The sequence below is a fragment of the Acartia tonsa genome, chromosome 14 (assembly GCF_053477335.1).
Source record: "Acartia tonsa isolate MP-2025a chromosome 14, ASM5347733v1, whole genome shotgun sequence".
NCBI lineage: Eukaryota > Metazoa > Arthropoda > Copepoda > Calanoida > Acartiidae > Acartia > Acartia tonsa.
Genome location: NC_137273.1, coordinates 15,679,629 through 15,700,050, shown reverse-complemented (window position 1 = coordinate 15,700,050; position 20,422 = coordinate 15,679,629). Strand labels below are relative to the sequence as shown.

Genomic DNA, 20,422 nt, shown 5'->3' with positions numbered 1-20,422 from the left:
TAACCATGCAGGGCCTTCTTTCCTTTATTTAACCTAACCTAAAGTTTGTTTGTTATCTATATGCGATCTGTAAAAAAAATCTATCTCTTAAACAATTCTCTCAAAAATTTTCATAATATTAGCAAGTTTCTTTTGAATAAAATGCTAAAAATAATATTTACAATTAGAAAGATGTCTGTAAGTCTAAGTGTTAAAGCGTCTTTTTATCTAGCTATTTGATTTTTTGTGTTTTTTTTCAATATTTTTTGTAGCATAAACTATTACATTGTTTTGTTTTGCAAATATACCACCACTTACTCAATAGCATCCAGTATATAATTTACATGATCCGTTTGTCTGTTGATCATGCTACAAAAGACATATATATCTGCTGTCAAACATTTTTGAAAAGGCATAACTTTCCAATTAAACTAATCTGGTTTATACAATTTTACCTTGTGGGGTATGACATGCATTTTTATTTTGCACTTAAATAATCACGTTTTTGTGGGCTATGTTGAAGGGAATAATCCTTATATATGTAAATGTAAAAGGATGTCTATCAGTGTGTCTGTCTGTACCCAAGGATCTTGCTAACCGCTGTACCGATATGGTTCTCCTTTACAATGTAGCTTCTTATATGGTCTGGGAGGTATATATCTGTTTTGGGTCGTAGCTGCTAGTATCAAAATATAGTCATTTTAATCTGTAAAGAACCTCGTATGGGTTAAGCGGATGTCTTAGCTGTAACGCCAGGTATAATTTTATTGTAGAGTAGCTACAACCAGGGATGGAGTAGGTTCATTAAGTTGAGTGTCCGACGTTTTAACCACTAAGTGTATTCTATTTAAGGAGTAATTTTGTGTCTCATCATAGGGGATGTAAATTAATATATCGGCGATCTTTTATCCCTCAAAATCTCTGAGCTACAAAACTATAAATGTAATCTTGTATTCTTTTAACTATGAATATTGCTTCAGGGATAAAGTGAAAGGGTGATGGTTCCAAAAAAAGTACACATCAGAAGACATGTCAGAAGCTTTATAACGGGATGTAGCATAGCTTGATCTTAAAGGGATAAGATAGCGGCCGAAAAATTTATGTATATCCCAAAAAATGATACACAAAACTACCCCTTTTGTATAAGACAATTAGTGTTTAAAACGTATGGACAGTGGACACTTAACTTAATGAACTAACCAAACCAATCAAAAATAGATTAAATTTATCAAAGTAGTTTTTCTCTGAGTTTATTTTTTTCCAGGGAAGGAGGGGACTTCGTTTAAGCAGCGAAATTACTCTATAATTAGGTTTGTTTGTCCGTCCGTAACGGAATGTGATTGTTGGATCAATATGGTTCTCCTTTACAGTAAAGCTTCTTATATTATTACACTAGTCCCCAAAGTTTAATAATAACATATTCTTAGTCTTTGGCTTAACAACTTTGGGGACAATTATTTAATGATATTTGAATGGTTGATTTACCAGGTTGAGTGTCCAAACGTTTCAACCACTAATTGTAATCTACAGAAGTGATAGTTTTGTGCAAAATCTTTGGGATGTACATCAATTTATTTGCCATTGCCTTATCCCTTTAGATCCCTGGTGTATTTCTTTCTTATGAATGCCTCAGTAATTTCTGAATATTTTATTACACTAATTTTATACAGGAATACATGTATGGGGCAATAATAGATATGTTTATCTTCTTTTAAAATCTTAGTCCAAAAATCTAAATATGATGTAATTTTACTGACTAATTAAACTGCATTAAATTTAAGGCTTTTTGTTTGTCCATTAATATTTTTCTAACCATTGAAGCTAATATTGGTTTCAGGAAGGTTTTAAGCTATTTCTTTTTAAAATAAAATTCTTTGGTAGGTTTTAGGCTTTTTTACTGCCATTCATTACCTATAATTTAGAGGCGCAGCTACTAGAAATCTTAAAATATAACTAATGCTTTATCTTATTAATGAAAAAATGATAAAAATTAAATTTTTCCTTTTTTATTTATCCCTGTATGCTTTAAATTTATTTATTCATTTATTTACTTCCATTACAAACAGAATAAATTATATCTTTTATTTACTTTTTTACAAGAAAAGCTGATATTTCACTGTTTATGTTCGTGTTTCTTTTTTTAAGCAGATATATTAATAGTTATTTCTCGCATCGTATTATAAACAGCTTTCCGCGGATATAGAATGTACTTCGGGGCTAAAAAACTGGGTTTAATCTTATGATTGTACATTTCTATATTCGTAGAAAGCTGGATATTATACGATGATAGACAAAGTTTTTTCGTATGGATGAGAACCGGTTCCTATCCACCGTATTCGAATGAATACGAGAAAATACATTATTCTACATATCTAATTCCCCCCACATCTAAAGATTTTAATTATTTGTGGAAAATTTTGGCCCTCTAAGTTTCCTCAATCCAAAAAAAGTGTTTAAGCTTTTATGGCAACGAATGAGATATCGTGTTTTGGGTCCAGTATAATTGTAACTAGTAATGTCGCACACCTGATATAGCAGTAGTAGAAATGTCTTTAGTTATGACGCGGCTTTAAGCCAAGATTCGAACAATATCACTTCCCTGACGACGAGCGGGTGCGCTGCGTGTTGAGCCAGGGTCGCGGGTTTTTAAGTGAAGCTCTGAATCTCTATATAAAGAGCCTGAGGCGTTCTCCTCTTAGAAATATTTTTTTCAATTTGAAATTTTTTTTTTAGATTTATATATATTCTGCTTATTCAGTTCTGGCACTCTACAAATCCTTATTTCTAGATTCTTTTCTCGTTCGATTCTGAGCTCTTTTCTGTTTCAGTAAAAGTTTGTATTTCCTGGTAAGTGATTATAAAGTCACAAACTTTCCCTGCGGACGGGATCTAAGGTCTTGCCAACACATGTGTATTATAGAACAATAGCAGGCCTGCAAAGGCTTTAAATGTAATGTTATTCCAGGGTTTTTAATATCATTTTAAACCACCCAAAGATAGTAAGGAATACAAAAATGTTCAGTGCGCATTAAAAGGGGGAGGGAGTAAGTTTTTTTTGTCTAAAGCTTAAGATCTCAACAACTGCTGAACCGATTTGGTTTCCTTGTTCGTGTTATAGTTTTAGGCTTTTTAAAAGCGAAGCTTTTCTATAATTAGGGTCGGTCCGTACGTCCGTCACAAACGGATAGCTTTTTCCCGTTAATATAGGCATGTTAGAATTGTCCTATCGATTTCAAAACTTTGCATGGTGATTCCTTTAGTAGTTAGGTACAATTTAGAAAGCGTAGCAACTCTATAATCATTACAAGAATGTCCGTACGTCCATTTTAAACATGTTGATTTTTTTACTTTTTTAACAACAATTGTTTTAATTTTTGGTATGTTGATTCCTGGGACAACAAAGTATAATGTTATAAGCGAAGCAACTCTATAATCAACTCCTAAAAATGTAATTATGTCCATATACATTATCCTGTATTAAGCAGTTTTTCAACAAATTTACTTACAATTTTGCTTCGACTCTTATACATTTATATTCTGATTATTCAGTTCTGACACTATATAAGTGTTAATGTCCGGCTGTCCTACCGTTTCAGTGCTTCGCTTTTGTGGATGTTGTCATCCTTGTTTTTTTTAGATTTAAGCCTTAGGATTTTAAGCTTTTTCCTATCCCCTTTGAATACAGCTTGGACACTCAACTTAATGAACCAACCAATCAAAATTTAATAAAAGTCCCCAAATTTGTGCATCCAGCGTAAAGAAACGTTTTTTATAAAACTTTAGGGACTAGTGTAATAGACAGCCATATGTCCCCTTGCCTTCCTCCCTGGACAAAACCATCTCTATAATATAAGGACGGGCATTCACCTTTAGAGCAGATTTTCTCCTACTAAGAGGTAGAGTTACACTTTTAAAAGTATTTTGAGTACGTTTTTTGCAACAAAAAAAAGATTATCAGCTGTTAGTCATGGACTTGCAGATTACATGCAAAAAATTTAGTGCTTGCTAAATTTCCATCCTTGTAAAGGCAATCTGACAAAAGCAGGGTTGTTAAGGGATAAGACAATGGTCTATAAATTAATCAAAATACCCCAATAATGATAAATAAATTACCCTTCCGTAGATTCAAATCATTAGTTAAAGTTTGGACACTGCTAGTTTTGTAACAACTAATCCTTATAATAAAGTAACAGGATGTGTATTTGTCTGTGTGTTTGTGTGTCTGTACCGAAGGATCTTGCTAACCGCTGAACCGATCGGGTTCTTCTTAACAGGGTATCTTCTTATAGGTCCTGGGAATGTTTATAACTATTTTCTTGGGGGGTGGGACACCCCCAACCCTCCCCCAAAAATTTAAAAATAACCCTTCCTCCCCAAAAATTTTTTTGAAATTAAAATTAAACCTTAGGGGGGCACCCCCCCCCCCACCCAAAAAAAAGAAATTGGGTTATCAAATTCGACTTCCCCCTCCTCAAGTGCCCCTAGAGGCTTCTATTTAGGGGCGTAGCCGCTAGTTTGATATAAAGTACCTAAATTTTTAAAGCCAACTAATGAAGTAGCGTGTTTGGTTAGCATTATGACAAACTTAAAATGAAGGGTTTCAAAGGTTTGAGGGTAATCTGATGTGTTTTTAAAAAGTTTTTGGGGTAGGTCTCAAAGTAAGACCGGGTAAACACCCCGTTACGACGAAGCCCATTTTGTTCCGAATTTGTATCACTTTTGAAAAGTGCGACTCCAGTTACGTCATATTTTTCTTTCCCGAAAAAGGGAAGGGGGGAAGAAAATCTCTTCAAAAGAGATGGGGAAAACCCCCTTTTCTCTCATCTCTTTTTTCTTCCCCCCCTTCCCTTTTTTTCTTTCCCCCTTCCCTTTTTCGGGAAAGAAAAATATGACGTAACTGGAGTCGCACTTTTCAAAAGTGATACAAATTCGGAACAAAATGGGCTTCGTCCCCGTTACCACTGCCCCCCCCCCCCCTCCTATTTTACGTCTATTATTTATTTCCTATGATTCATTATTATTTTTTGTCCTTTTCTATTATTTGTTTTTCTCAATTTTCCGCGTGTTTTCCAAAGAAAATAAAACATAGATAAGAATCCAGGTAGTTTTATTAAAATGAAATTTGTATAATAAACAGCCTAAAACCACAACAAGAATAGTTATTTCTCGCATCGTATTATAAAGAGCTTTCCGCGGATATAGAAAGTACATTAATAAGATTAAAACTAGTTTTTTTAGGTGCGACCCCAGGGTGCCGAACGCACCGGCTAAAAAAACTGGTTTTGATCTTAAGATTGTACATTTTTATATTCCTAGAAAGCTGGATATAATACGATGCTAGACATAGTTTTTTCGTATGGATGAGAACCGGTTAGCGATTAGCAAGATCTTAACCAACAAACTAAAAACCTTGCTTTTTATAGTATTATTCATTCTAAAGACTTATCAATTATATTTTTACAATATTTTTTTATTTTACTGCCTTTAAGCTATTTTTACTTTAACAGATTTTTAACAATAGTAAAAACTTTATACCTGATCTATCGACTACGCCTCTAGAGGCCTCTCGAGGCATTTGATTTAAAGTGGGTGAGTGTGGGGGGTTTCGACACTCTAACACTCTAATTTCATTAAAAATACCTAACATAGTTAATAAAATATTTATTAACCATTCCTAGACCTATAAGAAGCTTAACCGTAAAAGTTTAAATTCAGTGTTATTCTTTTTCTTTTTAATCTATGTTGGTCCCATTTCTTACTTAAAAATTGAACATTCATGGCATTTCTCAAATGCAATTTTAATGCATGTTTCACTTCAACAAAGAGAGCGATGGATGGGTATTGGAAATTTTTCAGGGAGTTAAAGGGATAAGACAATGGCCGATAAATTGATGTACATACCCAATGATAATATACAAAATTACCTCTAATACAGATTACAATTAGTGGTTGAAATATTTAGACACTTAAATTAATTATAAAACCAATCAATTTCAATAAATATCCCCAATGTTTTCAAGCTAACGAACTTTTGGAACTAGTGAAATAAACAGCCCATTATCCTCTCCCTCCCTGTTGAAAATTTTAAAAAGAAATGAAATAATAATTGTTGGTTTTCTTAAATTTTATTGTGTAGTTCTTGATCATTATCATTATCATCATTATCTGACACCATGGAAACTGTCCCAATTTTGTATAACTTTTGCGGAACATGTTCCAGTTACGTCATATTTTTCTTTCCCGAAAAAGAGAAGGGGGAAAACATCTCTTCAAAAGAGATGGGGAAAACCCCCTTTTCTCCCATCTCTTTTTTCTTCCCCCTTCCCTTTTTTTTCTTTCCCCCTTTCCTTTTTCGGGAAAGAAAAATATGACGTAACTGGAACATGTTCCGCAAAAGTTATACAAAATTGGGACAGTTTCCATGGTGTCTCATTATCTCGGCTGCTATTAAAGAAATATATAATAATATAAGATTTTAATGAAAAAGAATGACAACATCAATAAAAGCAAAGATCTGAAACTTTAGGACAAACGGACACTAATACGTATTTTAAGTGTCAGAACTGAATAAATAGACTAAGTCAAAACAAAATTGTAAATAAATTTGTTGCAGAACTACTTAATAACAAGATACTTTTTAGTAGATATACATTTTTAAAGCATAATTAGAGATAAGCTTTGCTTATAACATTGTACTTTTTCTTCTAAATAAATGGTTTGTTTTCTAAAAATTAATATGTAGATCATTGTTTTATATTCTTAAGTTTTTCTATTTTTAATCTTTACACTCTGAAGCTCTTGATAGTGCCTATAAAAAATGACGTCATACAATACAAATGACCAATAGTAAGCAATATACAGACTAAATTACCAATGCCAGGTCAGTAGACATTTTGATTGACTAAAGGTAGGCCAGTATGGCGTCATTTTTATAGGCATACTTAAACACAAAAAGTTCTATTTAAAATATTTTGATAATGTTTTCAGACTACAATATTTAGCTAGTGGCAGATCTGTAAAATGGCGGAGTCTTAGTTGTGAACGTCTGTACATAGTAAAGAAATTAGAATTATGTACAGACGACTTTTATAAAAAAAAATGATAAAAAAAATAACTTAACAGACAACAGTGCATAAATATTAAAAAGATTGTTAAGTCAAAACTCTAGAAATTCTAAAAAATCATCTTCTCTAGTTATTTATTAAATCTCTAGTAAGTAATTATAAACCTCTTTAATATATCTTTAACATTTCTAGTTATTATGAAAATTATCTCTAAATCTTAAGTGATATAACTGCAAAAATTACCATAAAAAGTTGTGAATTTTAAATTTAACTTTTGTGCCTTGAACGTAGAAAGTTGCATAAAGTGCCCAAAACCAACAAAATTTCTCTTTAAGAAAAAAAACGCGCCAAGTTCAATTGCAACAAAAAGCGCGGGAAATTATTGACTACTCTAACAACAACAAAAAAAAAGGCGGGAAATCTGTGGCGGTGTGGAGAGAAGCGCGGGAAAAGTTTGAATGGTCGTTGTTGTTGAGAGCGAGTTTTGCACGTCATCCTCCCTTGCACTGGCTGAGGGTGTTGGTGCAGCCACCCACACTGTTAATATGATGAAATCTCCCAATGTTGACGGAATTTTGCAGGTGAGACAAATTTTTTTCCTCTAAATAAATGGCTGGTCTTGGGAAGAAAAGGAAGTTTCGTCTTATTTTCACAGTAGCTTTTAAAAGGTTATTTTAGGTTAGGTTAGGTTAGGTGATTGCCCCACAGGGTTAGGCAATTGGCTCCGCAGGGTTAGAGCCCCCCACAGGGGCTAGAAATAAGAGAAAAGCTACTGTGAAAATATGACGAAACCCGCAAATTCGTTTCCTTCACATGACCCAAAATGGCCAAAAAGGACCTATTCCCGACTTTTACATAAAAAAAAAGTTTGAGGCAAAAAAATGTTATATATTAACTACTAGGCTTCTACCCAAGTCGGTCGGCTTGTCTGTAAACTCTTCGTTGCTCATAGACTACATTAAGTTAGTGGAATGAATGGCTAATTCAGAGTCTAATAATGTGCTGTACATATTTTTGTACTCACGGGTTTACTTAGTATTTAAAAGGGTTATTTACTATAAAATTTACCAAACCAAATACTATTCAACTTTTTGAAATTGTATTTCAGTGGTTATTTGCTCTTGTACATTAGGAAAATGGGGATAGCTTTTGGCCTACCTATTCTATTAACGTCATAGTAGAGGGAAATAGAAAGGGAAGGGGGAAGAAACCCCTTAGAAAAGAAATGGACGTCTATAGAATAGGTAGGCCAAAAGCAGTGACATCTATCCCCATTTTGCTAGGGCACTCTAGACAGCTACGTTAACCACATTTGCTACATTTGAATGCAATCGTCTTTGCTTTTCAAATCTTTTAAGAGCACTTCTTAGTTTCTTATACAAAAAAATCACGCATGAACAAAAAAGCCTAAAAACTATCCTAAATTGTAAAAAATACATTAAGAAATGATAGTGTGTTGAAAAAAAATATTTTTTCTAACAATAGAAAGAGATTTTTTTATTTTCCTCATAGAATTAGTTGAGGTCATGGCTGCCAACACAAAAATGTTAAAACCGTATTTTTGTTCTCATTTGAACAATTTTCAGAGTTGACATGAGTTTTATATCTTAAACTTTTCCTTTAAACTTACTTGACAATCGAAAACCTTTAAATCAACACATTTATTAATGTCTATGAGTACAGCTCTTCACAAGTCATTTTTTACCTGGAGGTCGATTGTGGAAAAAGCATGGCCTAATATCAAATTTTTTTTTCATAAATGGAATAATTTATACTTGTGTAAATTATGGTATCAATTCTAGATTGGCTATGTTAATCTAACTAGTTTTATAACTGATTAATCTGTTTCCAAAAATCTAGCTTTCTTTCTTTACACTTCTTTGTACTTGTTTTTCTTGTCAAAATGATAAAATAATTTAACAAATAGCTGTTTAGACCTTCCTAATTGAAGATCCAATAATTGTGATGAATATAAGCATTCATGATATCTCTATATCTTTAAAATAAGGTATAGTAAATGTTACAAATCTTAAACGGCAACCATGATTATAATCAATTTCTATTTAATTTTAAGAGCTTTGCTTTAATGGATGTTGTCATCCTTATTAAATAAAATTTAACAATGTATTATTTTTTTTAGTAGTGAAGCTACTCTATAATTTGAAATGTCCATCCGTCTTTTAGAGACAAAAAGGGGGAAACATCATTTTCTCAGCTCCTATAAAAGATAGAAAACTGAAACTTCTTGTAAACATTAAATAAATATGGAGCATAATTAAGTATAAAACATCCATAGCAGTTTGACTGCTTTTAGGCCACTTACATTTTCACAACTAATTTTCTCAATGTATTATCTTTTTAGTAGCAAAGCTACTCTAAATTTCGAAATGTCCGTCCATCCATCTGTCAGTCCGTCTGTTAGAAACAAAACGGGGGGGGGGGGAGGGACATGGTTTTCTCAGTTCCTGTAAAAGATAGAAGGCTGAAAATTCTTGTAGCTATTCACATAAATATGGTGCATAATTAAATGTAACACATCCATAGCGGTCAGACTGCTCTTTTTTTTCTTTTTTGTGTTAACAGATAATTAGCTCTTTGACTCACTTTGTCCGTTTGTCTATTTTACAAAAGATTTTGTGCTTCGCTACTTATGGATGTTGTGAACCTTGTTTTTTTTATACAAATAAATGTTCTTATTAAATAGTGTCAAAATTCAGTATTTATAAATGGATTTGTAATTTAAAACATTTAGAATGACTCTATGTCTTTTTTAAACTTAAATAAGGGGGGGGGGTGTACACTTTCACGGAAACAGTGAGCTCTGAGACACATATACAAGATAGAGCTCTGAATTATAATACTATGTTTCAGTGTAGATATATTCCGCAAAACTTTTAATTTGGTGGTTTGCGGCTGACCGCTGGTGCAATTATTCAGCTAAACTTGTAAAATTGAACATGTAATCTTGTTTTTTTTTGGTTTGTTTTGTTTAATTATAAGAAAATATATCAACAGTAACAAAAAACTGTTGAGCTGCAAACTACCATCTGCTGGTGGTGGCTATTAATAAATATTACAACAATTTTGCAGCTCAAAGTTTTTCGTTACTGTTGATATATTTTCTCATAATTAACTAAAACACACCCAATTAAACATGTGCCTCAAAGCTTACTATTTATGTGAAAGTGTTCAAACTGTCCCCCCCCCCCCTTTGTTCCACTAGCAAACAGAGGGCGGTTGTAAAGAGCTTTGTTTGCTAATCTATGGTTTAAAAAAAAAAAAATTTAAATTAGCTTCGCTACTGTAAAGTTGTTTTCATGTAAGATGTATTTTTTTGTGTCCCATTCATGTAGGTTTAACAGGAAGGGATAGTTCATCTGTCAAGAGGTAATAAGGGAAGATTTAGCCAACCTCCCTGGATATCCTTTTCTATTTATATTACCTCATATATTTAAGACTATTTGTTAAAACATTTTATCATTTTGACAAAAAAAAACAAGTACAAAAAAGTGCAAAGAAAGAAAGCTAGATTTTTATAACAGATTAATCACTTATAGAACTAATTAGAATAACGTGCCCAAACTAGAATTGATACCATAATTTACTCAAGTATAGACTATTCCATTTATGAAAAAAAAATTTGATATTAGGCAAGGTTTTTTCCACAATCGACCTCCAGGTAAAAATGACTTGTGAAGAGCTGTACTCCTAGACATTAATAAATGTGTTGTTTTAAAGGTTTTCGATTGTCAAGCAAGTTTAAAGGAAGAGATTAAGGTATTAATCATGTTTTAACTCTGAAAATTGTACGTTTTAGAACAAAATTAGTATCTCCTCTTCAATGTGTTAAAGTTGATGGCGTTGCTAAAGTCAAAACGAAAAAAAATAATTTTGTATTATTTAATGACTAAATGAATTTTTTTTTGACAGACTATCAATTGTTTATGTATGTTTTACAATTTAGGATAGTTTTTAGGCATTAAAAAATATTTCGTGAGTTCAATAATATTCCACTTAATTTTGTCTCTTAAAATAAAAATTTTCTTCTTTTATTTTCTTAGTTTTAATAAAATTATCGTGTATTTCTATAAAAAGGAAACATTACATATTAAAAATATCATGATTTATAAAACTATATAATAAATTTAAAATTGATTTTTTTATATGAAAAACAAAATCAAACTGGACATGAAACAATTTTTTTTAAAGTAAAATAACATTTTAGCTTAAATAAATTTTTAAAGGTATAACTCTTTTTAACTTAAAAGATACGATATAAATAATATTGAAGTCTTGAGATTAAGATATCTGAAACGGCTAAACTATTACATCTGAAATTATCAAGAAAGCCTCTATTTGTTCACGGTCAAGTTTTTGGCTATTTTGATAATAGAATATTAATTTTTTTATCATATCTTTTAAGTTTAAAAGTAACAAGCTTAAAGATTGCGATTATAGCATAGTTTTAGATGCTAAATTTAAGTAAATAAAAGTAAATATTCTCTATAATTCTCCAAAGTCCTTCTTTATGTAAAAGTTTACTAGTAAATTTCATAAAAATTGTAATTAAAATATATTTTTATGGTCAATAGTGCCTATTAAAAAATTACGTCATTTAATACAAATGACCAATGATAGGCCAGTATACATTTTAATGGACCAATTATGAAACTATATTGACCAATGGTAAAATATATACTGGCCCATCATTGGTCATTTGTATTGTATGACGTCATTTTTTATAAGCATTATATGCTGCTTCTGTTTGACCACTATCAGCCCAACCGCTATTTAAAACAGAAATTTGTTTGATCTTGAAACACCAACCATATTATTTGTAAAAATTATATTTGTTGATGCTTTTTAGTTGTACGATAATTATTACAAACTTGATAAGGTAATAAAGTAGAGAAATTTTTGAATGCCTAAAAAAGTTTGGTTTAGTATATATATGTAGCAGTATAGTGATTGTGATAGATATAAATTAGTATATTCAACACTCAAAGTGTGTTATATAATAATTATTTTCTTATTGTTGTATGTTATCCTATTATATAAAGAAGTTGGAGTTTTTTGTCTGAGGCTTTAGATTTCAATAACTGCTAAACAGATTGGGTTCTCTATTCTAGGTAAGCTTCACATAGTTTTGGTGGTGGTTTTATGATGTTAAATTTTCCAATTTACATAAGTCTTAGTGTAGTTTAAGCTACTTTTCAGTCCCTTTCTGCCCCTTTCAATACAGAGCCTCTAGATGCTAGTGGCGTAGCTGCTAGTTATAAATATAATCATAGATATGCTGCTTTGTAAAAGGTTTTAGAAGTATTTTTTGTACTAGAATTGTATGCTTTATGTTTGGTGACTTTTTTAGTATGTATTGTGATATATAGTAAGGGGAGGAAGTCACTCAAAAATCAGCCACGTGACGTCATAAAATGAGGGATTATCCATACCTTTTTTAGGGGTTTTCTTTTCCACTTCTCCTCTCATCTCCTTCATTTTTATTACGTCACATGGCTGATTTTTGAATGACTTTATCCCCCTCCGATTTAGAAGTTAAGGTGCTATCACACAAAATACCCTCTTTAGTACTGATAACTGTAGTAATTATAGAATACCTGCGCTTATAAAAGCTATTAACAAGAAGAAATTCTATTCATTAGTAGAGCAGCAACTAAAAAAGTATTTTTTTTATTAAAAAGTACTACAATAGTTACCAATAGCGACTTCAGCTCTAGACACAATCTATAATACAAAGTAGAACGATGTCTGTCTGTCCGTCCGTCCGTCCTTTAAGATCAGGTAACCACTGAACCGATCGGATTCTGCTCTTCAGGGAAAAGACTTACTGGTCCTGTGATGGTTTTAGGCTATTTTCTTGGGGGATGGGACATCCCCAACCCCCCTAAAAAAAATGTATCAAAAGATTGAAAAGAAAGCGTTATGGGGAGCCCATAAAATTATGGTTCGCAGCACCAAAATATGTTTTTTTTTAAATATGTTCGAAATAAGTGGTTGCATCTCCAGTTTTTTTTAATTACCTCTTGGAGCAAAGCCCCTAGAGGCTAGGGGCGAAGCCGCTAGTTGTAGTTAAAAAGTCAGTCAAAGCACTTTCTTTGTTAGACAATAGACATGCCTATCTGTTATAGGAATCTACACACAAAAGTTTAGTTGGCTGTAATTGAATTAGGCTTAATAATAATAGAAAAATATTTGAATTAAAGGATGGAAGTTTTTTTGGGGAGGGGGTGGGGGGAAGGGTTGAAACTTAGCGATAAAGAAAGGCCATATCTGTCCAGCGGTTAGCAAGATCTTTTGATACAGACAAACAAATATTCTATTGCTATCTCCCCTGTCATCTTTTTCTTTATTTATCTATTTTTTACTTGGGTGAATACCATGAAAAGTGGACGTGTTATCAATTCCACAAAAAAAAACTAGTTTGATGAAATTGCCAATTTCAGAATAGATTATAATTGGCAATTCAAACATAATTAAACAAAATTAATAAGCTGAATTCCCAAAATATCTAGAGATCTTAAGGGACAAGACACAAGACGATTTATTTAATGTAGATCCTCAATGATGGTACACAAAATTATCCCTTCACCTTTGTTTATATGACTCAACTAAATTCGATTTTTCTCAAACAAAGACCTATCTTCACTCACGCCTGTTTTATTTTTGATTTTGCATTATTCTAGTTTCCTTGGATAGAAGTTCTTGTGTTTTGAGGTGTAGTCTTTTTCTTCTATTCTTTTGTATTCTGTTTTCAGGGATGGCGGGATGAATGTCAGTTGAAATAATTTACACTTACACTTATTTTCCCCTAAAAGATTGCAAGCTTTAACAGGCAGAAAATTTGAAGGGGTTGGGTTGAGATTTTTTTAGCGACCATTGTCTCATCCCTGAGTATTATATTTGTTTTCCAGAAGTTTTTCTAGAATACACTGTAAGAAAAAAAAATTGGAGCAATTTTACTTCAATAAACGTATTTTAGATGTTTATTTTAAAATAGGTTATTTGCAGGACTAGATCTTCCCGTTGACTTTATAAACATATAACCAAATTTGCCTTTAACTTTCCTCACATTAAAAAAATACCATTTTTAGAAGAAATAATAGGATATCTATCTGTTTGTGTGAATCAAAAGATCCCACTAACCGCTAAACTGACATGGTTCTCCTTTACAGTAAAGCTTCTAACAGGTCCAAGGAAAGTTTTTAACTATTTTTTGGGGATAGGGTACATCAATTTACTTAGAAATAACCACCTCATTTTTTTTACTCTTTTGTTTTTAATTAAACTATAATGTAATACGGAAGGTCGACTTTCCCCATTTCCCTCCTTCAAGTGCCCCTAGAGGCCTCTAGGGACGCAGCCGCTAGTAATAAATTAATTGAAGTATAATTTAACTACAAACACAGAATTCGAGAATAACTGTCCATGTCTTGTTTATGAGTCTGTATAGTACGTATACTATATAGTCTTTGTCATTAGATTTCCTTTGTCTTGCTTATTAGTATTACTACTGTCTCTTCTTTCAGTTAGATCCATGAATGTATTACAGTGTTTTAGTCGCATTTTAGTTGAATCAATAAATGGCTTACTCTGAAATAGATTTCCTTTGTCTTCCTTATTAGTATTACTACTGTCTCTTCTTTCAGTTAGATATTTGAATAGATTACTGTGTATTAGTCCCCTCTCAGTTAAATCAATAAATGGATTACTCTAAAATGGATTTTCTTTATCTTCCTTATTAGTATTACTACTGTCTCTTCTTTCAGTTAGATCCATGAATAGGTTACTGTGTATTAGTCGCCTTTCAGTAGATTCATGAATGGATTATTGTGTATTGGATTTGTATTGTCTTGCTTATTAGTATTTCTACTCTCTCTTCTTTCAGTTAGATCCAAGAATGTATTACAGTGTTTTAGTCCCATTTTAGTTAAATCCATAAATGGCTTGCTCTGAAATGGATTTCCTTTATCTTTTTTTTAGTATCACTTCTGCCTCTTCTTTCAGTTAGATACTTGAATAGATTACTGTGTATTAGTCCCCTCTCAGTTAAATCAATAAATGGATTACTCTAAAATAGATTTCCTTTGTCTTCCTTATTAGTATTACTACTGTCTCTTCTTTCAGTTAGATCCATGAATTGATTACTGTGAAATAGTCCCCTTTCAGTTAGATCCATCAATGGATTAATCTGAAATGGGTTTACTTTATCTTCATTATTAGTATTACTACTGTCTCTTTTTTCAGTTAGATCCATGAATGGTGTGCTGTGTATTAGTCCCCTTTCAGTTAGATCCATGAAGGGTGTACTTTGAAATGGATTTGTCTTCTTTATTTGTATTACTTCTGTCTCTTCTTTCAGTTAGAGCCATGAAAGGTTTTCGGTGTATTAGTCCCCTCTCAGTTAAATCCATGAATGGATTACTCTGAAATGGATTTCCTTTGTCTTTCTTGTTTGTATTACTACTGTCTTCTCTTTCAGTTAAATCCATGAAAGTTTTTCTGTGTATTACTACCCTCTCGGTTACATCCATAAATGGATTACTCTGAAATGGATTTATCGTTCTTATTAGTATTACTACTGTCTCTTCTTTCAGTTAGATCCATGTATGGTTTTCTGTGTTTTAATCTCCTCTCAGTTAAGTCCATGAATAGATTTCTTTGAAATGGTTTTCATTTGTCTTCCTCGTTAGTCTTACTACTTTCTTTTATTTCAGCTAGATCCTTGAATAGTTTACCGTGTATTAGTCCCCTCTCGGTTAAATACATAAATGGATTTACTTTATCTTCCTTATTAGTATTATTACTATTTTATCTTTAGTAAGTTACAGGAATGAACTATTGTGTGTTAGGTTTTCTTTGTCTTGCTTATTTATATTATTACTCTCTCATTTTTAAGTTAGATCCTTGAATTGATTACTTTGAAATAGATTTTCGTCGTCTTATAAGATCTTCATAATATCGGTACATTTTCTTTTCCAATACATAGTAAGCCATTCATATAACTTGCTATATTTTGTTTGTTTCTTTGTTTGTATCTATTTCTAAATCTGTTTTTGTCTGTCTATATGTCTTTTCCATTTATAATTACCATTCTCTATTGGATATCTGTTCATTTATTACAAGGCTCGGCAGACATATAATCTTACTCCGGTTCGGCAAAGCCTTCCAATTGTTGAAAAATGGCGGCTGACCATTATTGACTTCGGGCAGAGGAGCTTGGATAGTTTTTTAGGGTGCTGTACCACCCTCTCTCCCAAGTGAAAAAAAAAACTGAAATTTAAAGTGGATGATAACCTCCCCCCCCCCCTTTCTATTATATCAACTGCCCCTAGAGGGCTCTAGGGGCGTAGACATTATTACCTTACATGGTAGTATTTTAGTACTTATAGTATAATATAATATTATTAGTTATTATGTATGTTTGGTATTATTTAGAATTTTGTAAGTGATGTAAAAGAATAGTTTAAATTAATTTATTTGATTAAAATATTCCAGTGAGGTCCATAAATACCCCTCCCCCTTCTTTTTTCCCTTTAATTCATGTTTCAGTCCTAACGGAGAGCTCTTGCCCTTAGGGTCTGTTCTGAACTTTACTTAACCTGACCTAAATCTAAAAGAAGGATATTTTATGTGAGGGTATTAGTGGTACAAAAACTATTTGAGAGAAATTCCTTTTTTGTAATAATTTTTTCTATTTTTTTATTTTAGAAAATTCGTTCTTCTTCTGACCGGCAGCGACAATTAGAAGCCGAGCACGCACAATTAGCTCAAAAGTAAGTTGGGGGTAGATAGTTTGACAGATAGACAGACAGATAGACAGACAGACAGACAGACAGACAGACAGACAGATACACAGATAGACAGACAGACATAAAGACACACAGACCAGCGACAACTAGAAGCCGAGCACGCACAATTAGCTCAAAAGTAAGTAAGGGTAGTTGGTTTTATAGATAGACAAACAGACACACGGACAGACAGACAAAGAGACATAAAGACACACAGACCAGCGACAACTAGAAGCCGAGCACGCACAATTAGCTCAAAAGTATGTTTGGGGTAGATAGTTTGACAGACTGACAGACAGGCAAACAGACATACAGACAGACAGATCAGCGACAACTAGAAGCCGAGCACGAACAATTAGCTCAAAAGTAAGTGGGGTTAGATAGATGGATAGTCAATAAATATATTTAGTTATTTAATAATATTAACGAATAAATCAAGATTTTATACTCCATATTAAACGCTTTTCTAATGTCAAGCTAACTCTAATTAACGATGTCAAGTGTAAAAAAAAATAAGTATTTCTGCCATTTAAAATCATTGTTACAAACCGAATTATAGGTGTACTATAAGAAAAATATCATAAAAACAGTTAAAATTTTTTTGTTTAAACAAAAAAGTTTATAGTAAATTGAAATCATATAAATGAATTAATAGGGCTATACAAAATATTTGTTGTCAATATAGAAATTAATATAATACTAAGAATACTGCTTTTCTTTTGACTGAAAAGTTTTTTTTTGTTGCTAAATTCCTTGGCTAAGTTTATCTAATTAAGGCAGATAATCTATTGTAATATTATCAATGTTATAAGGTTAATAGGAATAACCATAATTAGTGGTCAGCTGAATATGAGTTGCCGATTGTGTACATAGTTTCCTGAATCCTCATCCTATCCCAATATTCACTATTATCTAAAAAAGCTTTAAACTTTTAACAAAAAATTTAAAAATTATAATTTTGAAGGTATAATTGATAATCGTTTATATATTATATCGCTTTTCCCTTTGACCGGAGTAGCTAAAAATAGCTTTTGCAATAATTGGGTTATCTGCTGTACAACTTAGGAAATTGGGGAAAAAATAGGCATTACATTTTTAGTTGATCCTAATTGGTGAATATCTCAGAGAATTTAAGGGATAGGGCAAAGGATGATAAATTGATGTACATCCCTAATGATGATAAATAATACAATAATTTACAATATAAAAATCACAGGTTTAAAAGTTTGGACACTGCTAATTTGAACCAACCAATCACTTTAATGTCCCCTCACTCCCTGCTAATTAGTGAATAATTCTGGATATTTTTAGTTCCTTATTATCATAGAAAAAGAGATGGGACATTGGAATGTAAATTATCCACAAAGTTTACGAAATGCGTTTTTTTATTTATTAGATTTCTTAAAACTTGTTTTACTTTTAAAACCTTTTAAACCTTGATTCGTTGGTAGAAACTAAAATTGTCAAAACAATATTCACTAATAATGAATGTATAGAAGGGGTAATTTTGTTAAACATAATTGGTGGAGCACTTTAATTTATCGTATTTGGCTTATTCCTTAGCTTAAAACCACCCCTATACATAAAGCTTACTTGAAAACTACAATTGAAAATTTAGACTAGTAATTTACGAGATCTTTAGCTTCAGATAAAAAATACCCTACTACTTTAAATCGTATAATTTCCCTAACTCTTAATCAGAGCTGGATCTTTAAACTATTTAGTGGTGCGCTGGATCGGGGTGCGCCAGAGGTGGTCCAGATTGGCGCACCTTATATCCATCTTTAAATCAAAATGGCATAGGCGATCCAGCGCACCCAGTGGCGCGCCTCTAGCGCTCCAGTTACACTTGTTTAGTGTAACCACTGCGCCGGATCGGGGTGAACCGTATTTAATAATTAATATTTTTTTCAATTAGTTTTAATGTTTTATTGCAAAACTATCGTGAATACATTTTTATAATTTTTCTTAAAATTAAACTATATATGTTTTATTATAAAACAATATATAACTTTATATAAAATATATTTTTCTCTTTTTTCCTGTTATTTTTTTTGCTGCACCACTAGATAATTGCCATTTTCTTGCAAACTTAAAATAGACCCCGGCCCTTTGATTAACTACACCAAAAAAAATGTGAATTATATCGCTTTGCATATCGAGTATTTAAACATTTTAAATAAAAATTGCTAAAAATTAAAAATTTGACTTTACTTTGTGTTTTCCATCTAAAATATAGTTGTCATGTTATTGCTGCGCTAATTGTAATTGTTTTTTTTTATCTAATTCGTCCTTTTAAGATAAATAATAAAACTTCACATGATTTTTTAAAGCTTTATATAGTGCCTATAAAAATAATATGTCATACTGGCCTACCATTAATCAATTAAAATGTATTTTGTCCTACCATTGCAGGTAACTTAATCTGTGTATTGGCCTATCATTGGCCATTTGTATTGTAGGACGTTATTTTTTGGCACAATAAAGATCTTCATTTTTTTAGGTGGGGGGGGGGGTTACAATTATAGACTAATAGAATACATTGGGATATTATTCTATAATTTGCTTACTATTATTTCTTGATTCAATTAGGCCAAGTGAGTCAAGTATCTCTCTCCCCCCCCCCCCCCCTCCTACTAATAACCTCAAGTAAGGAAAGCCCCCCCCCCCTCCCCAATTTCTCGACCTCTAACTTCCAGGGATCTAAAGGGATAAGGCAATGGGCGATGATGCACATTCCTAAATATCCAAAATTTCCTACTCTTTAGATTGCAATTTTTAATTGAAGAGTTTGGACACTCAACTTAATGAATCAACAATCAACATATCAAAATTCAAAAGAGTCCCCAAAGTTTTTAAGCCAACGAATAAGAACACAATATTATTAATTTTGGAGACTAGTATACTATATCCCCATTGTCCCCTTATTTCCTGTCTTGACTCCTCTCTAAATAATTTTCCTTTTTCTATTCTTTTGTACTTTTCTCTTATTACATTTTTCTTCTATCTATCTATTGCCAATTTTTCTCTATCTCTCTCTGTCTATCTATTGTACATCTATCTATTTTCTCCCCTCTTTTTCTTTCTCTCTCCCCCTCTATCCATCTATTTATCATTTATAAAGAATTATTTAAAAATATCTTTCACTATCTGACTTTACCACTTCTGTAGATTAAAATTAGTGGTTGAAAAGGATGAACACTACTAGTTTGAAACATCCCAACAAAAATTTACTAAAAGTGCCCAAAGTTTTTGAACCAGCGAATACATTGTTGTAAAACTTTGGGTACCAGAAGAATTTTCATTATCCCCTCCCTCCTTACTCATACGTTTCGGATGGTCAGACGAACGTACAGATGGACAAGCCCTAACTATACAGAAGCTTCGCTACAAAAAAAATATAATAAAAGCCCGTAATTGGATTATTATATCAATAAATTGACATTGATTCCTCTAATAAAGAATATGTTTTTATATATTTATATATATCTCTGTACACTTTTTTCTCGTATTTATTCGAATCCGGTGGATAGGAACCGGTTCTCATCCTGTACGAAAAAACTATGTCTAGCA

General features: G+C 32.0%; 1 protein-coding gene across 6 annotated transcripts in view; it reads left to right on the top strand.

Annotated features, from left to right (window-relative positions):
* Window positions 1-6,964: 6,964 nt before the first annotated feature.
* LOC145305922 (uncharacterized) overlaps window positions 6,965-20,422 on the top strand; it is a 137,451-nt gene continuing 123,993 nt past the window's right edge. For all 6 annotated transcript variants that reach the window (XR_013874816.1, XM_080147800.1, XM_080147799.1 and 3 more), the window contains exons 1-2: window positions 6,965-7,624; window positions 16,770-16,834. Coding sequence is in view for 5 of the 6 variants with exons in the window: in XM_080147800.1 (XP_080003926.1) it covers window positions 7,502-7,624; window positions 16,770-16,834 (188 nt within the window). In the remaining variant the exon portion in view is untranslated. The remainder of the gene's footprint in view (window positions 7,625-16,769; window positions 16,835-20,422) is intronic.